We start from the raw sequence: 23075 nt of genomic DNA, 5'->3' as shown, positions 1-23075 counted from the left end.
GACTAAAGCGTGTCTAGTCAGCACATGTCCGGGCCAGGCGTTCCACTTTTGTTGTTTGTAATGCGACTTTGCCACTTGATCCATTGTTGCGAATATACGCCCGCCGCGCGACAATAACAAAGGGCGTGATGAGCTGTCTGCGGGAGGGCGGCTGGTGTCGGGTTGACGGCGGTCTCTCTTCTCTCTTGCCGTCTGCGACCGACCGCACCAACACTCGCAGGCTTAGGACCCACGCAAGAAGGTACACTCGAGTTATTTGTAATGGCTGCGACACATTTCCTCCAGCACTATAAATCTTGCGCAATCTCAACACTGCTATTAAATTTATACCTCATCTTGCTCATAACAAATGGGCATTAAATTTATTCCCAAGCCTCTTGTGCCAAAGTTCACCCGATGAATTATTTATTTTTGCCACACAGCAGTAAATTTGAGTAAGTGGTAATGACTGATAATCTCTATACTGCACGTTAACGACTGAGCAAAAATGTACATTAAGTTGCCTAAGTATATTGGTTAAACATTAAAAAAGCGTTAAGTGCGTCTTTCCGATGAAACTCGGACTTAGCAATTTTTTTTATCAACCAAACAAAGCGTAAATCTGGTGGGAAATCTCGATACAGTGGTTAACTTAAACTGTACAACTTCTTACCATAAGAATTATGAGATCACCAAAGAGTTCAAAGAATTTTCAGAAATTACGTTCAATAAGCAGTTTAATTGTGTGTATATTAACCATTTATTAAATCCTTTCAATTGATTATTGTTTCTCAAAACTAATAAATTTACGAGTTGGTACTACTTGCTCAATCGGGGACCCAGAGGATCAAAGAATCAACCCTTGCGTCGGCAGAGAAGCACGGGTTACATGCAATGAGAAGCATTAAAAAAGTTTTCTGCCAAGGTTGGTTCCAGGGGAGGCAAGTGCCAAAGCAATCCTTCAGCTTGTCCCCGGGGACGGACTTTCTTTCTCTCTTTTTCTTTATCACGAAAGAATGCCGACGGCCTTTAATGGAGTCATTAACTTGCTCTTTTTCTCTCTCGCTCTCTCTCCTCGTCCGCCGGTGGAAGGACTTTTTGCCCAATGTCAGAGAATGTAAAACGCCGCCTGATAAAGCAGGAATCGGATTTTGCTAAGGTAAATGGGGGATGAGGGCTCATTATCGTTTCTATACGAATGTGACAGCGATGAATATTAGACGCGGGAGCCAGATTATTTAAAAATAGATTATCTCAAAGAGAATAATTACAAAAAAATGATTTCACACGTGTCGTATTGTACAGATCACTGTTTTGCCCCGCAGGCTTTGGATCGGCAGCATTTTACCTTCAAAACAAAATGCATGCCACAGTATTAGCTACAGAGAATTTTGAATCAATAAAGCTTTCATCTCTGACAATGAGCACGAACAAAAAGGGAAACGATCGAGTTACGAAATCCTGTCAACCTCGACACTGTGACAAAACTCCCTCTTACGACAATTTAACCAAGCCATAAAATAAACTACTTTAAAAAGCGAGAACTTTGGTCTGATACCACGAACATTTTAGAGGGGAAGATATAAACCATTTGATGAAATTTGAGAAGCGTCGTTTCCAAAAGCTCCGATGTAATTGGACGCGAAGGGTGCAATTTGCTCACCGAATCCAATCTGCAACGAGGTTATAAATTGGATTTAAAACAAGTAGTGCCTCAAGCGAGCGGTTGCAATCGTGCCTCGTGCTAGTTCTGCTTTTTCGGCTGCGTGCTAAATGAAGGCGACAATAAAAGAACCTGGAGGCCCAGAGACTGATTATTTCCACCATTGTGCGTGCACGCTCACACACGTCTGCCTGCCACTAGTGTCAATTTGTCATAAATTAATCTACTTTTTGACACCTACGCCGTCGCTCTTGCCCGCTCCGAAAGCAATCAAATGTAATTTATGACGCGAAAACGCGGCAAAAATGGTGACAAGCGTTTTTTACGCGGCGGCCGCGTGTTTGTGTTGTAACGAGAGCATAGTCATTATTCAACATGTGTGCTTGTCAACGATTAATTATGTGGACGAAATCCACGCCCTCAGCACAGTACTGTGGACTTTTCCACTGCCTGCAGACTACAGGTCTGCTTTGGAGGGGATCGTTAGAGGTATTTATTAATTATCAAGTCCAGCTGAATTTCTCAATTATGATAGGAAAGGGATTAAAGTCTGAAAATAACTTAAGTACTCTTTTTTCGCTTATTGAATCCTACGATGTATAAACAAAGCCACTGTAGTGCCTCCACCCATCGCAGATGAAACTACACCACCATATCAGATGGCGCCACCGTTGATTTTCAATTTTTGGACAGATTTTACTGCCGTCGTGTGTCTACCGCTATTAGCTGGACTCTGACTTTTTTCAGACCATTAAAATAAATAATTTAAAGTTTAGAATGGACAGTGGTAGGATGGAATCTAGAATAAATAGCAATGCTTGTCAATGAGGGAAAAATTGTAAATTAATGTTAATACAGTGATGCCATCTGTTGGCGGCTCCGAACACTAAGGATCTTTATTCCCATTGGTGAAGGGATCAGGGATCAAACAAGTATTCTTTGTTTAATCTTGGTCATGTACATCAGGCAATGGTTAAAAATTATATCCATTTTTAAATTTTCAGAGAGATTAGCCAGAACACTTGGCAGAATAAAATTTTGCATTTTTATTGTAGAAAAATCACTCCATGTCGGTTAAGTTCAAGTGAGAATTTAATCAAATCAGAATCCTTGACTTCTTCTTTTTCAATATTTGAATCTCAAGTCTCAAATCTCTAAAACCCTCTCTATTGTAGAGAGCTTACCACTCTCCTGATCAATAGATCTTACCCTCCATAAAACCAAACATTGTTTCCGTAGTTTGTAACTATATAGTATTGGAAGTTAAGGCCACTGGAAGGAATAAATTTGGTGTTTTTGCGCTGGGGGAGTAGAGCTGGTTAAGTCAGTAGAACTGCAGCCGCCGCTTCCTTTGCAATTCAGCAGGCCGATTTTGGTAGATTGCAGGTGTCAGTGGAGATAATAGCCTCGGGGTCGGTACATAGCAGGGAAGGGGAGAACACTACGTGATGCAATCTCCTTTATTAGGGCTCTCCAGTTGAAAGATCTCCGAGCGGCATCACAAGTGGGCAGCCCGGTCGGCACGTTGGTTTGTTGGCAGAAGCACCTCGGACGGTCAGTTAATTGCGCCCCGGAACATAATCCTTCAAACCCCCGGCTGGCCGGCAGCTATGAGCGGCAGGAAACTGCCGCGGCCAAGAAGCTGAGTTATTGCGCCAAATCGGCCGCAAAACGGCTCGTTGAGATGATGGATCGCTGACGTCACGCGCGCATTTGTCGGCCTCAAAAAAGGGAAGACCTTCGGCCCCGGCAAATAATTTTCTTTCTCGCGCAATTTTTATCCGCCGCCACCGAGAGGATTTATTTAGGCCGGCAAAGCAAATAACTTGCTGCCTGTTAAGCAAACACGCAAACATCTGCGTCGCGCTTGGCGACTTTTCCTTTGCTCCTCGCGGCATTGCCAACTTTTTCTCGTTTCTGTTTGTGAGTACAAGTTTTAATTGGCAGAAGTTTTCCAGGCTTCCAGCTAATTGCACCCTTTTATATTTATGTTTTATTTCTTTTATGAGAGTTTTCATAACCTGGCAAATACGAGTCAAATCTGGCGCTGACAGTTAGAAGTTCCAAAAGGCGTTTTTTATGAGGTTCGCAAACGGGGATAACTAGGCTAATTTTCACTTAGTCATTTATTTCATTTTTCATCATTTCAAACATTTGAAATTAAATTAGGTTGGGCTGCGTCTGTAAATATGGTAACGAATAAAATGCTGTCTTTCAAGGATAAATCCTGATATTTTTCTACAAATTACAAGTTTTATTTCGGGCATCCTCTGATAAACACCAGCAGACCGACAATAAAAGCAGTTCTTTTGTGGTGTTAGCTGGTGCGTTATTTTTAGATGAAAGCGACAAGCAGCGAGCAGGAAGCAAACGCAGCAGGTCTTTCCCTCAAAATAGCACTTTTCCGAGGGGCTGAATTCGGCCCAAGAGGGCTCTCAGCAAAGGTAAGCCTGGTCTCCGAAGTGCATTCTGCCTTTCCCCCTTTGAAGCTCACTCCTCAGTGATTCGGAAAACGCAAACGTTTGAGTCGGTACGTTTATTGCATTTCTCTGCACGAGAGAAGCAAATTGAATTCGAGCAGAGTTTTCTGCGCGACCACGTGCGGCAGCGGCGGACGGCACTTCAACCTGCGATATCAAGTGATTAATTAGAGCACTGCGGAAAGAGTGGAATTTTTCATTCGGCGTAATTCTCTTTCATTTCCTCTGAGGAAACGTGTCCGACTTTGCAATTCATTTATCATTTTAATTAACTGCGCTGCAGGCAGGTGATGTGTCCCGGGAATAAATATACTATTAGAGGCCCGAGCTTTGCGCCGCCTCCGGTCACAGCACCGCCGACGGACTTTTTATTCATTTGAAAGCAGCGTATTTAATGAGTTTGTGCGCTGCATTTTACGTTTTGCGCCAGGTTGACTGCTATGAAAGCCAGCAAATCCTCTTCTGGAAATCGACTTGCAGGCTTAAGTGTCAAACTTTCCGATGAAGCTGAACTGGATGCATTCCATTTCTCCATTTACCAATCTAAGGAATGACAGTTAAAACTTTTAATCGAAACTGAGATTTATTAATCAGGTAGACAGCTGTTGCGATTTTTCTACTGATTTCAATTTTGCGACGTACGTATTAAAAATTGCAACAGATGCCAAACATCCAATCCATCTTATTCGTAACATTTTTTTGATTGGTTCAGACCAAAAACCCGAAGTAATTCGCTTATTTTCGCCATGTTTTGAATTTTCAATCCGAGCGATTCTTTTTTTTCAACTATAAAATTAAACCCTCAGGAATAGATTAACATAGTCTATAAAATGAAATTCCATTGCTTCTTATACATATGTATGAAAAAAGTGAAGTTAGACAGACATGACAAATAGGTAGCTTCTTGAAAGTTTCCTAGTGTATCTTCCAAGACGATTCTGCTGAAAAGCGACAGAAGTAGAATCCGAGCAGCGGACCCGAGAGCCAAAAGGGTTGCCAGACATACTGCGATTTATCCTATTTAAAGCCCCGAGGGGAAACTAGTCGGCCCAGATCACGTTTTTGCCGAGATCATTTCCTTGCACTCGAGCGCTACAAAGCCGACGAGACTCGTGCAAAAGTGAACTTTGCGGCGAGCGGGCACACTCTGGAGTATGATATTATTAGGTACACGCGCGCGCGTATAAAGTTTGATGCAGGGTTGCCTCCCTCGGCTGGCTGTGTACACCTTGCTTGCTTGGATGTGCTACTCTCGCTCTCAGACACTCAGCTGCCGCTGGTGAGAAGGATCAATAAGCAACATTGTTGCAGAGTTTGAGAACTATTTGCGCGCGTGGTTGATAGTCCGAGAGAGTTAACCCAGAAAGCGGCCGGCGCTGGCTGGCCGTTTCTTCCAGCACAAGCCAACTTGAGCCGTATAATGCACGAAATGATGATGACGATAATAGCTGTGCGGCGCTCGTGGCCAGTGTGCTCTCTCTCGCGAGAAATAGTAAAGAGTTGCAAAGAGCCGCCTTTGAAATATATTCGAGCGGCGGCTGACTTTTATTGGAAAACTTTCAGAACGCGCCGCCGAATGGGTTATCACGCATTACAATGAGCAAGCAGCGTGCATTTTCCAAGGTTTGTACGCCCAGCGAAAAATTATTTCCGCCGCCAACGTGCGATTGCGATTGCAAACTAGTTTAAACTGGTTGCTCCTGCTTTTTTCATACGGCTTTTAAAACTTCTCTTTTGCTTTGCTAACAAGATTTTCGTTTTTGTTCAGATTCTCCTTTTCCTTTGCCAAAATTCAACTGAAGTTAACAAACGTGACTTTATAAATCACGTTTTTTCGCGTAAAAAGGTTTTCGAGAAACAAAATTAGGCATTATTTAAGCTGATTAAAAGTTTTCTTTCTCAAAAATAAAGAGTGACTCTTTGAAAAGAGCCCGTTTGAAATGTGGATGAAATATTGGGAAAACATCAATTCGTAGCTTGTGTTGGTGAGTTATGGAGCTCCAAAGGAATAAAATGATTGATGTATATAGTTTTTAGTCTCTCCGATAAAGTCCAGGTTTTTAAAATTCAGCCGGGAAATTCGCTAACAGCTCGTTAAGGGCTTAAAAATTTGCTTCAAATATTAGAGCTCATTTTTGTTAGTTAATTCATTTTAAATTCACAAGTAAATTTTAAATTGATAATACTTACCTTTGAAAATATGAAACCTGCACGAAAATTAGATCAATTTGAAATTAATAGGAAATTCTACTAGCGACAAGGTAGACTAAACAATTTAAATTTATAAAAGAGCCTTTGATCAAACTAACAAGGGCAATTTTTAATTTCTCTCATATATTTTATTTTAAATTATGTTCTCAATGAATGCTTTGAAAATACAGTTAAAATATAACCAAGAGATTTTGCTTTTTTTAAACTGTGGTTTAATCTTTAGGGCAAAAATTTACCAAAGAGTCTGTACACGGCTTTGGAGAGAGGTTTAATGAAGTTAAGGAGTTTTGATGAATCTTACTTGAGCTGCTGTTTCAATCACACTCACGACACAGTTTCGCGTGCACAGCGTCCGGGGGCGAATTTTCAACATAATTGCTGACGCGGGCGAGCTAGTCTAGCGCCTAACTTTACAACTTCTGGAAGTGGACTATAACTCAAGTTGACAAATTCGAGCGCTCACTCGCCTGCTCGCTGCTGGTCTCTCGCTCGCATTTTTCGGCACTTTGCGAACTAATCCATTATCCGCGTGCGAAACTTATCTAATTTCGCGCACATCCGCAATTTCTTTCCGCTCTGATCAACTCGAGGAGCAATTCAAAATTAAACGGCAACGTCGCCTCGTTAGACCGCGCGACGTGAATATTCAGCAGCAGTCTCTAAGCAAATCCAGAGCAGAAGCAACGGGTCACCTGATTTTGTCCGAAAAGGAATTCGTCTGAAATGGGTGATTTAGGAATTTGTCCAATATGTATAGAAATGAAAATTTCATTCAAATTGTCTCTAAAAACAACTATATAAAAGTAAATATCAAATTATTTAGAGAGATGAAATTTTCCTTTCCCGGAAAACTGATCGTGAGATGTGCGAAGGAAAATATATTTTAGAGGACGTCATAAATTTGATAAATTTGCTAAAAAATCTTAATTAATTATTAATTGAATACTAGATGCAACAAAGTGGTTTAGAATCAACATTTATCCAGCTTTTCCTATGCTTAGAATTGACAAATGTCACCAGTAACTATATTTTAATGGAAAATTACCTGAAAAATGGATTTTTAGAAGAAAATAATCATAGCACCTGAAAAGTGAACGATTTTACGTATTTTATTGTTTCTTTTGTGAGTCAAGGGTGATTAAGACGGGTTTAGATGATTTTTAGCGAGGCCAAAAAGTCTTAAATTCCATAATTCGTTCTCTTTTGATGCCTAAATAAAAATCAGACATATAGAAAAATAGTTTTCCAAAACGCAGAAATAAAACTAAGAAATTTTAACGAGATTGAATTACTTCTAATCTCAACTAAGACCCGAATGTTTGATGTCATAATAATTATTTTAGGGTGCCCTTATTTTTTTTGGAAAAATTTCCTACTTTATCCAGAAAAATTCCAGCAGTTTTGGCAAATTCCATTCGGACTAAGTACACATTCCCGCAGCAGCAGAAGCAGCACCGGCAAGACAAAGTTGTTGCTGCAGCGCCGAAACGAGGACACCGGCGGCTGCAAAGTTGCGGGAACAAGTTCCATTAAAATTTGCAGCCCTGCGTGAGGCACACACACGGCGGCGAGATGATTATCATCACGAGGAGGGCCTGCAATCTCCACCAGAAATTGAATCGAATTGCATTCTCGGCGAATATGGAATTTTTTCCGCGGCGCGTGAGAAATTGGGTTCAGCGAGTTCGCAGCTTATTAAAAGAAGCGAGAGCGATCTGCCGCGAGCGAGCGCGGGTGGAGAGGAAGGAGTAGGTGTCCTCGTTAAACTCAACAAGCTGGAAAGAATGGCTAATCTTAGCGCGCACGCCACTCGCGAGCTGCTGGGAATTGCACCGAGCGAAATCTACTTTCCGCCGGAATGAGAACGTAAGGCCTGCGCCGAGCAATTGTTGCATCCAGCGCGAAAATTGCACCTGCTCTAAATTTGAATGGACGGCGCTTTCAACGCTGGGGAAAACGTCATTATGCACTAGAAACAACTCCCCTGCGAGCGACAAAAGTGAAAATATCAGCACGACAAAACTGTTTTACAACTATGATTAAAAACAATCAATTTTGACCTTTCATGAAATTTGTATATGCTTTTAACTCTTTCGACCAATGGTTTGGACTGTAAAAAGGCTGCTCCCATTGGTGATCAACAACAATTTGCCTCACAAACGAAATTCATATAACCTAAGTATTAGCTGCAGAGAATTTTGAATCAGCTACCACTGAAGTCGTTCGCTTGCACTCCTCTCAAGTGCAAAAGAAATGAGAAAACGAGTATTATCGAAAGACAACCCCACGTCCCAATAAATAAATAAAAAAGATAAATATCATGAATATTCATCATAAAAATTTAAGGAAGCCATTTTTTTCCATTTTTTCTTATTTGAACTATTTAATAAGAGTGACAAATTGCTCCAACTCAAACGGAAAAATATTTTCAAATCGAATTTGAAAAATAATGGAGAGGTTTTTATCTTACTATAAGTTCAAACAAAATATGAAAGACCTTTTCCAATTGAGTGATCGCAGTATATTTTAAGAGCTTACATGATGAACGAATTTAAAATGTTTAGATATCGATATTTTCAATTTTCAAGAAAAACTGATGAGTTAAAAATGTTACTCTTCCCGTTAATACAAAAGTAATAAAATGGTTCCGAAAATTTACAAACTTCTTATTTGAAAAAAAAATCTGCATATGTAAAACAGATCATAAAATAATTTTAGACTGAAAGATATCCCTAAGATTTTAAAATTTGAAACAAAATCCCTACAATAGCCAAAGAACTGGAGACATTTTTCGATACACAAGAAAGAAAACTAAAAGCTTTATCTCTCTACAAGAGCAGCTAATAAAATAAATCATGCTTCCACATGATAAAGCTTCGGTGCATTTTTATCCCATCCCTTCTTGCAATTTCATTCAAATAGGAGATATGGGTATCCATTAGCCTTTTCCAGAATATCATTAGCAAACGCTGAAGAATAACTTTGAAACTCGAGCCGTAGAGAAAAAAGTTAAGTTTCAAACAACCCACGCAGTTTCTCCTTCATCTGACGAGCAGCAATTTAAAAATTATTCATTCCCTGCGAGGCGAATTCCATGCACCCTTTTATGTTCTTCCGCTTAGAGAACTCTCTGCGTCTGTGAACAACAGCAATTTACGACACAATAGTTTTTATGCTATTCAAATGAGAAAACTCTTGATCTGCCTGCCGTTGTGCTTTTCTCGAGGCTTTTTCTTCGCAAGTGCAGTTACGCACACGTCTTTTATATGTATTTTACGGCTCCACTTGCCACTGTCTATTCGGGGCGGATTCCAACTTTTTGCCCGAGCGTCGCTCGCGTGTGCGTGTAAATTAAGATTTTTTAGACACACAGCAGCGCTCAGGGAAAAATGAACACATTGCGCCGAGCGACTGGCTTTTTACGGCGTGCGTGCTGTTTTTCCCTCTTGTCGCACCCGCTCTCCATATTTTCCGTGCATTATTCCATGGTCTTAGAATGTTTTATCTTGCGCCGCACACGCATACACTTTTCATACGCCGGGCGAAAACACAAAAGAAAGAGTGGCACAAAAGCAACACAGACGAGCCGTGGCCTCTGGGAAAATAGCGAGACGAAGACCGATGTTCCATTCTCGGCCGGCCAGAGGAATACTTCTGCGCCCACTCTCTCGGCTGGCATAACTTTCCAGCCTGCCTTGATGAGGAACAGGAAATTGCGAGTTAAACTTTACGCTTGTGCAATGTGATCGTCGAGTGCTTTCTTTGCGCTCACGGCCAACTTTCATTTTAATAAAGGCATTCCTCCAAAATTCATTTCAAATTAGCAGCGGCCCACCAAAGACTCCCAACGTGCAATTTATATAAAATTTTTAGATGAAATAAAAGTTCGAAAAAATATCAGCACTTAAAGGCCAACAAGCGTTTTCAAACTTCAAAAGTTCATCTCAGGGGTAATGGTTTCAGAAGAGAGCACAGGTTGCACAAAAGATCTGTTCACGGGAATAAAATAAAAATTTTAATTTGAACAAATTTTTAATTTTTAAACAGCACAAAAAAATTACAATTATTACACAATAGCATTGTTGGATTGAAGAGAATTCCCTCTAGATTAACATTTTTGCTTTTACGTTTTCTACAGATGAAAGCTGTGATGCAATGTGGCTGCCATCAAAGACAATGATTCTCTCATCTCCGTTTTTCTATTTTTATCTCGATAAAAACGCGCGGATATTTCCCGATCGGCAACAACTTTTTTATGCATATACTTACCCGTTAATAACAGCGCAGATCGATTTGCGCTCTCTGAGGGGTGAAACGCGACAAGAGAAGCGCTGTTGCATCAGGTGCTGAGGATGCAAGTCATTATTTAGAAATAGTCAACCCATTCTCGAGCTTGTTTAAATCGAACCGGGCGTGTTATTTCGGTTTTTTTTCGGAGGTGCATGTGAAATTCCAGGCACGTCTCCGTGTTATGCTCGCGTGCATTGTTTGTAACCGATATTTTATTGAAAAACACAGAGAAAAGAGTGAAGTGAAAAAGGCCGGTCTGATAAAATACTCGGCGAGTGTGCCGAAGAATTTCAATCGAACGGGTGCGCAGGCGAAAAGAGCTGCTCGTGTGGGACGCCCGGAATTTTAAGTGACCGCATTTTTGTGTGTGAGTGTGCGAAATCGGTCCCATGTTTAACACACGCCGCGTCTTTTGATCGGGATTAAACATTCAGCCGCGCATTCGATGCGTGTGTGCTGCTACAAAATCTGCCAGTGGCAGAAGCGTGTTTTTCATTATGCCCTTGCACGCCCTCCATCACTTGCATGCCCGCGCCAACGAGCATTAATGAATTTTTTAACAGACAAGCCGCCACCGCCGCCCGCTCCGCACTGGCAAGAAAGCGCTGATGATTTCAAGGGGCTTCGCTGCCAGAGTGAATAAAAACGCCAGCGTCACGGCTTGACATTTTCAATTCCAAAGAGTGAGCGATTGCAGCCTATAGGTTTTTGTTTAGCGATCGCAATCAATTGCTCGTAAAAATGTTTAGCATTTGTTTCACTGATTTAAGGAGAAAAATTAGAGGTCTCAGTCGCAATAAGATTTAAGGCGGCGGCTTAGCAGAATTTTTTGCCCGGCGACGGCTGGTCATTTTCACCGGCGGCTGGCGCGACTGACAATATTTTAAACGTAAAGTTTTATGGTGTTTATTTTGTACCAAAAACCAGTCTCTATTTTTCAGCTCTTGTCACGTTTTATAAATTAAAGGATTAAACGCCATAAACGCGTAAAAAGGAAATCAGAGACAAATATCAAGTGAAAACAGTTTAAAAATGGCTTCCCCTCTTTGAATTGATAGTTTTTGTTTTTTCTGCAACAATATTAATATATCTTTTTATAGACACCATGACTGTTTTTTCCATGCGATAATAGCTACGGGTTTTCGTCGTAAAAAACACCGTTACAATTTTTTTTTTCAAAAATTTATCAAAGGAAACCCCCAAATTGAATTTTTGAAATTGCCTAATATTTTCTTTATAGATTAATCCAGTAAATTTGCGGTTCCCGATCAAAATTGTATAGCAAAAGATTAAAGCATCATTAATTTTGTTTTCTTGTTTGATTGTTTATTTTTCATTAATTAGGTGTATTCAAACATTTCTCTACTGGAGCTGATTGATTAGGATGAAACGTCCACAAATTTCCTCACAAAAGCACAAAAGGGACGAGATATTTATGAAGCATATCGGATTACGTCATGTGATACGTCGGTGAAAAATAGGCTTCATTTTCCCTGCGCAGTGCTGTGTGGCTATGCACACGTCTTTGAACGTAAAATACAAACATATACTGGCAAACAAACAAAAGTTCCGAGAGAGGTTCTCAGACGTCGTGTGTGCACAGAAGCTGTGTAGAGCAGAAGAAAAATGACGAGCTAGAACTGAAACATCAGTCTGAAATTCCATAAACAAACACTGAGCGGCTTTTCATTACGAAGAAGAAAAAGACGTGTCTCGTCTCGTCTATCTTTGCCGGGAGCAGCGCTTGCATAAAAATTTCACCCCCTAGAAAAGACGGCCGTAAATATAAAACTTTTTACTACTGCCGTGTGTCATATTCTTAAGTACACGGGTAAAAAAAGGAAAACGCATGATATGCTGCAGCGCTGCAAGATGATAAAAGGAAACCTGCTCCTGTGCCAGGAAATTCTGGAATTAATTCACCTTTGTATCATGATTTCGGAAGGAGCACATGGTCTCTGCACAACGAGGGGGAGTGAAACGCGATTTTCTTCGTGATAAAAGGAACGAACAAGGGATGGGAAGAAATTCGGCGTTGTAACAGGTGCCGAGGCTGGGAGTTTCTCGGGAACCAAAAAAGAATGATATTTTTCAGCAAGGGAAAGTGTTCACTTGGAATAACAATGATTAAAAATTCCTGTAAAAATATTCTCACTCAAATTGCTTGGACAGGGTAATTATAAAGTGGATGATTTTTTTCTTTTACTTTATATATTCTTTGAAAATTGGGCGAGAACTAAAATTTCCCAGATTGTCGTTTAAAGTTCTTATGCTAAATATCAAACCTTTTTAAAAATCAGGATTTATTTCAACAGGATGGGAATTTACCTTAAAATTCGTACACCGTTGGATACGTTGCGACGAGGGGAATCGAAATCAAGGAAAAGATCACTGGCATAATAGACCATTATTTAATATTTTGAGAAGTTTGGCGAATATGAAAATTTAACTGTTCCTCTATCTTGATTTGATTTTGGACGTTTTAGAGATTATGATTCAAAGTAGCAATAATTTAACTTGTCAACAATGATCGTCAATCATTGCGCCCTATATCAAATACTATTAAGCATAATTTTGGGCAAGAAAATCAATAGGAAAATGGTGAAACAGTCTAACCAGTCCAAAACCGTCTCGTAAAAACATTTGTTTCTTTTGTAAAAAAAATGTTGAAAATTCCAACCCGCAATAATCACCTTGTTCCTAAAAAATAAAGAAATGGGAAATATCACCATAAATTTTCATACCGCATCTGTAGGGATTTTGTTTGCTAAATAAATGCATGAAAATAATTCCAATCACCATAAACCCAGATTAAAACTATTAAGAGTTTCGATTGTTAGAGGGAGAAGGAGGCGATCAAATGGATTCGGTCCCTTCCAGCACTGATTGTGAGGCGGGATTTTACGTGGGCATTCGCACTAATTGCATTTGGAACACAGCAGCAGCAGCAGTGGAGATTTTGAAAACAGGATTAGCTGGGCAAACTTGAACTGGTAACGAGCAAACTCCGATTCCCTCTCGACGACCGCCATACATTTGCGATCACATGGCGTTTGTGCAAATATCCCCTTAAATCGGGTGCACCGGTCCGCAGCGTAAATTCCACAGCTAATTCGAATGCACGAGAGTCTGTGGCCAGATATTGCTCGGCTTTCCGATACATAGGGCACGCCGTTTCCTCTCTGTGTGCCAATAACGACGCACGACACTTGCTGAATTCGGCAGCTGCGCCGAATTTTAAGTGAAATTGGAAAAGTTTCGATTGTGCAAAGTGTCGCACACACGTACGTACGTACGTTGGCATGTGTGTTTTTGTTTGCACTTTCTTTGAATATTATACGTACAATATTGCGGGCTGGCTTACGGTGGCTGTTCATTGCGACGCTCTCGAGACGTGCGGCGTCGTAAAAGCAAAAGTAAGCAAGGATTTTGCGCACGCGACGGCTGCCGCCAGGCTAAATTTTAACTCGCCGCTTGTCTTCAAGAGGCCTGCTAAGAATTTAATTAAAAGGAAACGTGAATTTCAACTCGCCCATGTGCTCTGGTCCTTGCAAAATTGTGGCCGAGCTCTCTGGCTACAGACAGGAATTTCTTTCCTCTTGAAAATGTCATCAGTTGCTTTTGAGCTGAAGAGGCAACGACGAATGTTCGTTGGAAGAATCTCAACTCCTTTCTTTGCATCAAAGTTTTTTTGGCTTGATATTTTAGTTTAAAACTTTCCTGGAATTGGAAAAAGTAGGCATATGCTTTTTGCAAGAGTCCTGAGTTAATTTGCATAGCATTTCAACGAAACAGCTCTCTGACACAGAGATAGTTTTTTATGACAAGCACGGTTTTAATGGGTACAAAAATAAATGGAACGAATACTGTTTTGAAAATAAGTACACAACACTCCCATGGAATGCTTTTATTTTTTGTGCTCATCAAGCAAATTTTTACCTTTGAACATCATCCTGCAGCAAATTTTCCTTTCTCTGTGTTTTAATAGTCATTTTCTGTACATTTTGCTCTACTTTAATATAAAATGAAATTCTGATTTCAACTCCCCCCCCCAATTTTCGGTAAGAACTGACCAAACTAAAATTTGAATATTTTAATGCAATACAAGAGATTTTTAATTTATATAATTCCTTAAAAATCGTCAAATTGTAATCGTGTTAAGCAGTCAAGTGACCAGCTCTTTGAAAAGGTTAAAATTGCATTAAAACTCATAGTTTGGCATTGGTGTTTGGAGCCACCAATAGATGGCGCCACTGTTTGATTAAAATTAATTTTCTGTTTGTCATATATTTTCCTTGTGCTTTCGGATTCAATCCCGGTTCCCGGTACTGTTCATTCTTGGCGTGAAAAGATTTCCTTTTTAAGGAACTGAAAACTAAAATCAGCTTACCTAAATCACGGTAGAAACGACAGGATAGATTTTTGTCTAGAAAAAATTTGTGTTTCTACCGAGCACATCAAATTATATTTTCACGCTAAGAATGCACAGAAGCAGGGTTAAATCTGAAATTTGATGCCTGAAAACTGTAGTGTCATCTATTGAATGTCTCAAACATTAAATTGTCTGAAATATCTTAGGAATTACAATTAATTAACAAATTTGGACAAATATAATTGACTTAAATTCTGGTGCGGTTTTATTTTGGCCCAAGAGGGACTAAATGAACCACCTTTTGTAATTGGAATCTTGAAATAACTGTTAATTTAGAAAAGGCTTGAAGCATTTAATGATAAAATCGTCTAGCAGAAACCATGTTAGATACACAGCTACAGGCATCTAATTCATCGCAAAAAATTTTATCTAGCAGCTTGAGTCGAGTTTTCGCGTGCCAAGCCGTCCAAGCTGCCTCGCCAACTCACTATCTCCTTCGAATTACGCTACACGCATATATGCATATACATGCAAGAGGCATTTTTTTTCCACCGCTCGGAATAAATTTTGGCAGTAGAGCAGAGCAGGCAGGTGTAATCGCGCCCGACCGGAAAGTGCGGGTGTGCCAGCCCGAGAGATACAGCACAACAAGCTGGGCCCGTGACGTGTGTGCTTGCGCTCGCTACCCCGGCCAGGTAAAAGGAGCCACTCTACTACAACACACTCCACCTCCGCCTCCACCGGTGGGGCGCACAGCTCTTTCCTTTTCGCGCATTTCTGCTGGAATGAGCAGCGCCGCAACGGCTGCGGCTCCGCGACTGACGGCTCGCTGCCACCACTGCGGTTCGAGTGAACTTTCAGAAGCCTCGTTCCAATTGAATTTTATTTGTTAAGTGGCATGTTGGTCCAAGGCAAGAAGTTAATGGAAAATGTTCAAACTTTATCCAAGATTTGTTAACTTGGTTTAATAAAGAAAAATGTGTGCTATTTGACCCTTCAGAATCCTTCAGGGTGCCCTGATGAAAACCTAGACGGCTTCCAAAGGGTCAAATCACACATATTCTGAAAGCTCTCGACTTGTCCGTTCCAACGGTCTGCAGTTCTTGAAAATCGAACCAATATAGAGCCAAAAAGTGTAGGTTAAATGGAAAAATAATGAGGTTTGAATCATATCGATCGCTCAAGGGCAACCCTGACCCGCTCATTTCTAATGGTCTTTGCTGAATCGACCCCCACTATATTCCGAAAGTTAAAATCAACCGATGATGCAATTTCAATTTTTTCACTATTGTCCAGAACTCAAAATTGATATTTTTTCGACCTTTATTGACCAATATTTTCTCAAAAACTACCAAATTTCACAATCCAGAAAATTTCAATGCATGTGTTACATATACTTAAGTCAATAATTAATCTCATACTCTGAAAAATATTAAAAATTCCGTTTTTGAGACTTTAAAAAATTAACCCAAAATTACGCAAACATATAAAGTTCCCAAATACATGATAAATTAATTTGCGATTGTTCTAAACATTTCCTCATCCGTTTCAATATGAAGGAATTGCAGTTCAAAGACATTCGCTCGGCTTCAAATCATAAATATGTGTTATGTGTGCGTCAAACCGTCAAATGCAGTGTGAAATATGCAATCATCGCAACACTTGTTCAAGGCAGGTCGACTATGACTGTACTGAGAATTTATACATTGCTTTTACATTTATTTTTTTAACCATTTTTCTCTCTCAGCAGGAAGTGAGATTCTGTAAACTGCCAACCACTTGTCTTTCTGACGCACAAGCCGTGACTAAGTAAGAGGAGAAACGCGCTGGCGTCTTTATTAAATTTAATCCGAAGTGCTAGAAAGTAGATGTCAGTTTTACAACTTCATAAAGCAGCCATGCAGCATTCGAGATAATGAAGTGTGATGGATCAAATTATGTTGCCGCACGCGACGTCACAAATTAAAAGAGCAGGCCTTACGCGAGCAGCAAATTCCTGCCGACTCAAGTGTCCGGGTCGCGTGTGCAGTGGCGGAGAAGAAAGCAGGCGAGTAATTCCCAAGGAATTATAAAACGCTTACTTCGCGTTGCAAGACAAACTTTTCGGATTAGTGTCTCTAGAAGCTGGTAATGGCGTGGCGCGCGGAAAGCAGGCTGCAGTTTTACTTTGAAGCACACCCTGAAGACCAATTTCACAATTTTTTTGTTAATTTAATTAATACGAACTGGATTTTTGAATTATTAATACGTTTTCATCCCTTTCCCGATCATTTCCTGGAGTAAAATACGTAAAATTTATATTTAAATTCAAGATAATTTGGCGTTTTGAGAAGATTTTTTAAACAACCTTAACAATTAATTTTTAATACAATTTGTGAGTATTTTAAAACTAAAAAATGACCCTTTTTCAACCTTGAAACCTCCGAATCTAAAACAACATCCTGAAAATTTATGCTCATGTTGAACGCACTTTGGGAAACATAAATAAAAATAAATTCAAACCATGTCAAAATCTCTCGTAGACACACCCTTTTCTAATTTTGACATCACATGAGAGCTACATTATCTGTCTAAATATAACTTAAATAAATCCTAACATCATCGCTTTGAAGAAAACTTTTTGTACAGAAGTGAATTAATATCGGACAACCGAGAAAATAATTTACCCAGAAGAACTTGATCTTAATTCTCGAAATACAAAATCAAACAAGGAAGATTGAGCCTTTCTCATCTTACACAGGATTCACCTTATGTTTAGATAAAGCAAATCCACTTCTTCGGAGTCAAGTTTCAAAAACAAAAAAAGAAGCCTCCGCAGAACAAAACCTCCAACAGCTGAGACGAACAAGGAAGGAAAAGCCGCGAAATCTGACAAGAGCTATGAAAAACTCACCGGATGCGGGCAAGTAGAGGTTGAGGTTGAGACAATCTTCGCTCTGGTTGGCGAGCAGGGGCGCGAGTCTTTTGACCTGGCTCAGCCTCCCGGGAGGCATCAGCTCCAAGGTGGCACTTTCGTTGGCCAGGTTCGGCAGCCGCTGCGGACACACGGCGCCGAACCTTTCTGCAGTCCACACGCCACTCCACTTGGCCGGGGCCTTGGGGAAGCGGAAGCGATTGCTGCCGGTCGGCGGAGAGGCGTACGGCACGCCGAGGAACGCCTCCACAGCCTCCATCTGTCGCGAGTTGGGCTCCATCAGCACCCCACGCACCTGTCCGTACCTGCGACAGAAAGATAAATTGGTTTTAATGGATTTTTGACGATTTTTTGAAGGATTTAATCGACCATGATTAAATTTCAAGAAATGAATTTTAAATTAACTGGCTGCTGGTTGAGACCTCTCTCATTATTCAGCATTTTTGCGGTGTTTGAAAATTTCTTAATCCAAACTTTAATGTTTATATGATATTCAATTTTTGTTTTGATAAACAAACGAGTTTTATATTTGATAAAAATGCTGGAGTACCTAAAAATTCAAATATAATCTTCCGCAATAATTCATTTTTTGAAATAAAACTGAACTTTTCCAGATTTAAATCATCCGATTATCCCTGGTGGAATTAATAACAGAGTGAACTTTGGGGCTTATGTACACCTGCTAAAATTTCTCGTGATTTTTATTATAATTTTCTAAATCATTCCATGATGTATTCCCCTTGTAAAGCATTTTGTTCAACAAAGGCAATATTTTTTTTACCGGCTACATTGATGGCATACACACACAATGGTGGAATACAATTTTAATGATCGAGCCCACAGCGTATTTTATTCATAACGAACTGTACCTAAATTAAGCATGATATTTTTTTGCCAATTACAACACGCGGCTCTGCATTTAAAAATACACCGACGTTTTTATAACTCTCTGCGGGGCTTAAGCAAAGTGAAGTTTTTTTCTGCGTCGCTGATTGCGAAATTCCTGTTTTTCCTGCTTTGATCCTTCAATGGAAAAGCGGATTGCACTGTGAATCGTGCGTTTTGTTGCGTGCACACTCTACGTCCATTTTTCATGTCTTTCATGACGGATTAGTGCAAACATTTTTTTGCGCTGTTTGTGCATTTTATAAATCTATGAAATAAACATATCTTTGTGATTCTGTCTGCAGTCAGCAGGAATGAACTTTTAAATTTCGTGTTCATCGGTTCTGAATTTTATCAGAAGCCACGATCAAAAACAAAATCAAAGAGGAATGAAAGTAACATCGAGAGTGTATGGAGTTTTTACGGACATAGTGGCAGTAATCTGGTTTGCCTTTTACTGGCCAGACGACTCTAATTCGCAATCGAGTTAGACGCGCACGTGATCATTGCTTCTCTCAAAGATGCCAAGAGATTCAATTGGGAAAACAAAGGATGTGGATTGCAAAAAATACTAAACACGTACAAGGGATTTTAAGATATTTCCGATATTTCAACTTCCCCAACGACGCCCACATGAAAAAGGACCCAAGAATCGAGATTTGAACGTCTGAACCACTAAATTTTCCATTTGCAAATATTCTCTCTAATTTCAAACTCTGACACACGTTAGTAAGAAAAAATATAATTATTCGTAATTTCCTTGTTACAGTTTATTTAAACGATTTAAACAAAGAGCAAGACCAAACAAACTGTTTGCAATATTTGACAAGAGATATTAACTTAATTCGTGCTATCTCATATTATATTTATAAACTCAGAAAGGGAGTAACGTCTTCAGCAAATTGACATATGTTTGTGTTTATTTAACTTGCTTTCCTCTAGCTTTCTTGCAAAAGCCTGATTATGTAAACCAGAGTCGAGAGCTCACAGCGTTTGTCTCGCGATCAAAGAGTACAAATCACGACGTCAGGGAAATAAACTCTGTGATGTTTCTAGTTGGTTCAGAAGCAGTTCCCTGATCCATCTTCTCTGGAGTAAAAGGCAAGCAAAAAGCGCTGTGTATGTGTGCGTCACTTAAGAGCTGCAATTGAATAGAATAAACACGCGCCGCGCAGCTGTCTAGTACCCGGCAAACACTCGCTACTGTTGCTTGCCATGTGTTTTATTTTTGCGAGCAGCTCGTCAAGAAAGTTAAATTGGAAACTGTCGCGCTCGCCAGCTCGAAATTGAGTCTCGCAGCCTTTGTTGAACCACTTACGTTAATAAAAGCGGGCGAGCGAGCGAGCGAGAGAGCTGGAAAACATTCTCACCTCGCCAACGCACCAATGATTAATGGGCTGCTGTAAATAAATTGCTGGATAATCATTTTTCCATCAGGCGGCCTGCCACTTTGTTTATCCCGGTGAAAAAAACTTTTCCACGAACCCAAGATCAGTCAGTCAGTTGAAATATGGCTTACTCGCAGATTTGAAAGCTGCTGAATGATAAACAACCACGCCCGCGTGGCTTCATTATTTCTGCATTAGCCGGCTCGCAGCAGATGAAACTTTTTTCATCAATTCCCGGTGCGTGAATCCAGCGCCGTTCTCCAGGTACCTCGGACCTCATTTTACCAAATCTCTGCTTCCAGGATTCAAATTTTTAGTCTCTCTTCTGAATTCTAATTTGCAGGACTAAAATTTCTACATTCTCAGGCTTTACATTTGCAAAGCGGATCAAAAATATGGAAACACGGTGTGACTTTTATTTAAAAAAAAATACCTTTATTAAAAATTTAATTCCAGGAATTTGATTTTAAATAAAGAACGGCTAAGCTGTGAGTGGTGGTCATAATCGGACGTGATCCATAAGGATAAAACATAATTATGAATTAGACCCACTTGGAGAAAATTATATGCAAAATTTAGGTACGCGGTTAAAAACGAGAATTTGACACTGAACAGCCAAATTATGAAAATTTGAATTTCTGACAAAAACCTATCCCCTGGCGATGTAGGTTATTCGAAAACCCCTCGAGAATTCAAAAGGGTGATCATCTGGTCGAAGCCTTTGCGAAAATTGGATTAGACCCCTAGGATATCAATAGTTAAAAGTTGGAACAAAATATTTTTACTAGAAAGTGCTACCTCGGAGATGAAACAGAAAGTTAAAAAGGCTTCTATTCTGCTGGATGAGTCCACGTATCAAGTATTACAGTCTTTAACTAGCGCCAAATAGCGCACATTGATCAACAACTTATCAGAATCCTAAAAAATAGAGTCAATCTGGGTTGACCAATCAGCGTGCACTGGATGAACAAAGTCTTAAATATGTATAACAAGATGCTACCTATTTTCAATTATTTTAACAAAAACAGGAATCCTAAAGAAATGCCATATTATTATAAATTTTTTATGAAACAATTCTTTTTTACTACACTTGCGTAATTTTTATATTTTTTAATAGATCTTTAATATCTACTTAAACAATCGCAATTAGAAGCTCACACGAGCTCAAGACCTACATTTGCAAAGCGAAAGAGCACCCCTCTTAAATGATAAAATCATGCGCTGAGAGTGACACACAATCCGGAAATGTTTGCACGATTTAAATCTGTTTCTGGGCGAAAACCCTGCTGCTTTCCTTTCTGCGCCGCACCCCCCGAGCGAGTGAGCGAGCGAGCGGAAGAGGCAAGAAACCTCATAAATTGGGCCGGAGCAAGGTCTGTCGGGGCCATAAAACATTTCGCAGGTCGCGTTTCCTCCGCACGCGCATTCAAAGCAGTCGCGAAAGCTGCAGCTTTAATGACGGGGGTGCAGTGCAACGCCGAGTCGTGTGATATCAGAGCTCGCATTCTTCTTCATTACACACGGAGGGCTCGGAATTGCCGTCGTTGTTTGCGCTAAATAAAAAGTGAGCAGCGAGAGAACAGTCGGCGCCGGCTAAATATTACGAGACGAGCACAAAGAAGGCAGGCGAAAATTATGTTTCAACCAGCTTAACAAAGATGAATCGTGCCAAATTAAAAGGAGCGTGACAAAAGAAGGGTCCAGGGAGCGGGATAAAACGAGTTTTTGACTCAAGCGCAATTCTCGGTGACATCTTCACTGAGATGAAAGTAATTTCCTCCGAGGCTTTACCCGTAAACTTTTTTAGAAGATGCTAAAATATGTTCATGGATGTTTACTTTGCCTGCACCTTATCCCAAAATCCTACTAGGGATGTAGGGATCAGTGTTCTGAGAAATACACATGTCAATTATGAGTTTTCCTCTATAAAACAGTTCCATCAATTAGGTTTGGCAGGTCTTCAAAAGCTGCTTACATAAATAACAAAAAATCGCTGAGGGTACATTCAAAATTTTCACAGATTGTTGAAAATGACCCATCGATTTATCTCATGAAGTTTTGTTAAAAACCAGAATTAATAATAAAAAATTTAATTTTAAATCAGTTTTTCCTGCTCGACCAGAAAAAATCTTGAAATTGGGTTCCTCCTTTAATCCTAATTTTCACTATAAATGGGTTGGTGAACAGTTACAGTTTTCTTCGCTATTGTACGACCACCAAATACTTGATTAACATCAGGTCAGGCTGCACGATCTCAATAAATTTACCACCATATCTTAAACTTTGGCATCCTAGGAGTTTCCTTGTTTGATCAAAGTTGAGGGTCTAAGCGGATATTAATAAACAGTCTAGGCTTATTAAAAACCTCGTCTTTTAGGAAATTCAAAATCAGGACAAAATTTCCTCTCGAAACAAGAATTAAAATCAATAATGTAACGTTCTCAAAATGCCTTTCCTCCTGTAGCATCTACGGAGAAGTTTCCAAGTCCCGGACGCATTTTCGAGAGTGGCCCAAATTTATTTCTTCTGTTAGTTTGAAATTTGATCAATGCATTAGCTATTGAAGTTCATCCAATTACCGAACAAATTCACAAGTGGAAGGGTTTTGCTTCAAGTTTCGACTCGATAACTCTGGAGAGAAAGCAAAGTTGGCTCCAAATTCGAGCTTGACTGAGCAATCGAAAGCCAATTTATTTTCGTTTTCCTCGATCGTTCTTGAAAATAGACATCATGCCATATGTTCACTTTTTGCACCTCAAGTGGATCTGTACAGTAAAATTGAGGAAAGTCTTTGCCTAAAATATCCTCTAAATATAAGGAAAGTGCTAAAATTAACCCCAGGACGTTTAGATTTCTGAGAAAATCAGCTCCAAAGTTTCGGCAAACACTGTCT

The 23075-nt window shown here is 39.9% G+C and overlaps 1 protein-coding gene across 2 annotated transcripts in view; it reads right to left on the bottom strand.

Moving 5' to 3' along the window:
• LOC135942068 (neuroligin-4, X-linked-like) overlaps window positions 1–23075 on the bottom strand; it is a 193652-nt gene that overhangs the window by 71282 nt on the left and 99295 nt on the right. For both annotated transcript variants that reach the window (XM_065487982.1, XM_065487983.1), the window contains exon 4: window positions 17889–18214. In XM_065487982.1, the coding sequence (XP_065344054.1) occupies window positions 17889–18214 (326 nt within the window). The remainder of the gene's footprint in view (window positions 1–17888; window positions 18215–23075) is intronic.

The sequence above is a fragment of the Cloeon dipterum genome, chromosome 4 (assembly GCF_949628265.1).
Source record: "Cloeon dipterum chromosome 4, ieCloDipt1.1, whole genome shotgun sequence".
NCBI lineage: Eukaryota > Metazoa > Arthropoda > Insecta > Ephemeroptera > Baetidae > Cloeon > Cloeon dipterum.
The sequence above is the reverse complement of the archived record's forward strand: the minus strand, read 5'-3'. Positions and strand labels throughout refer to the sequence as shown.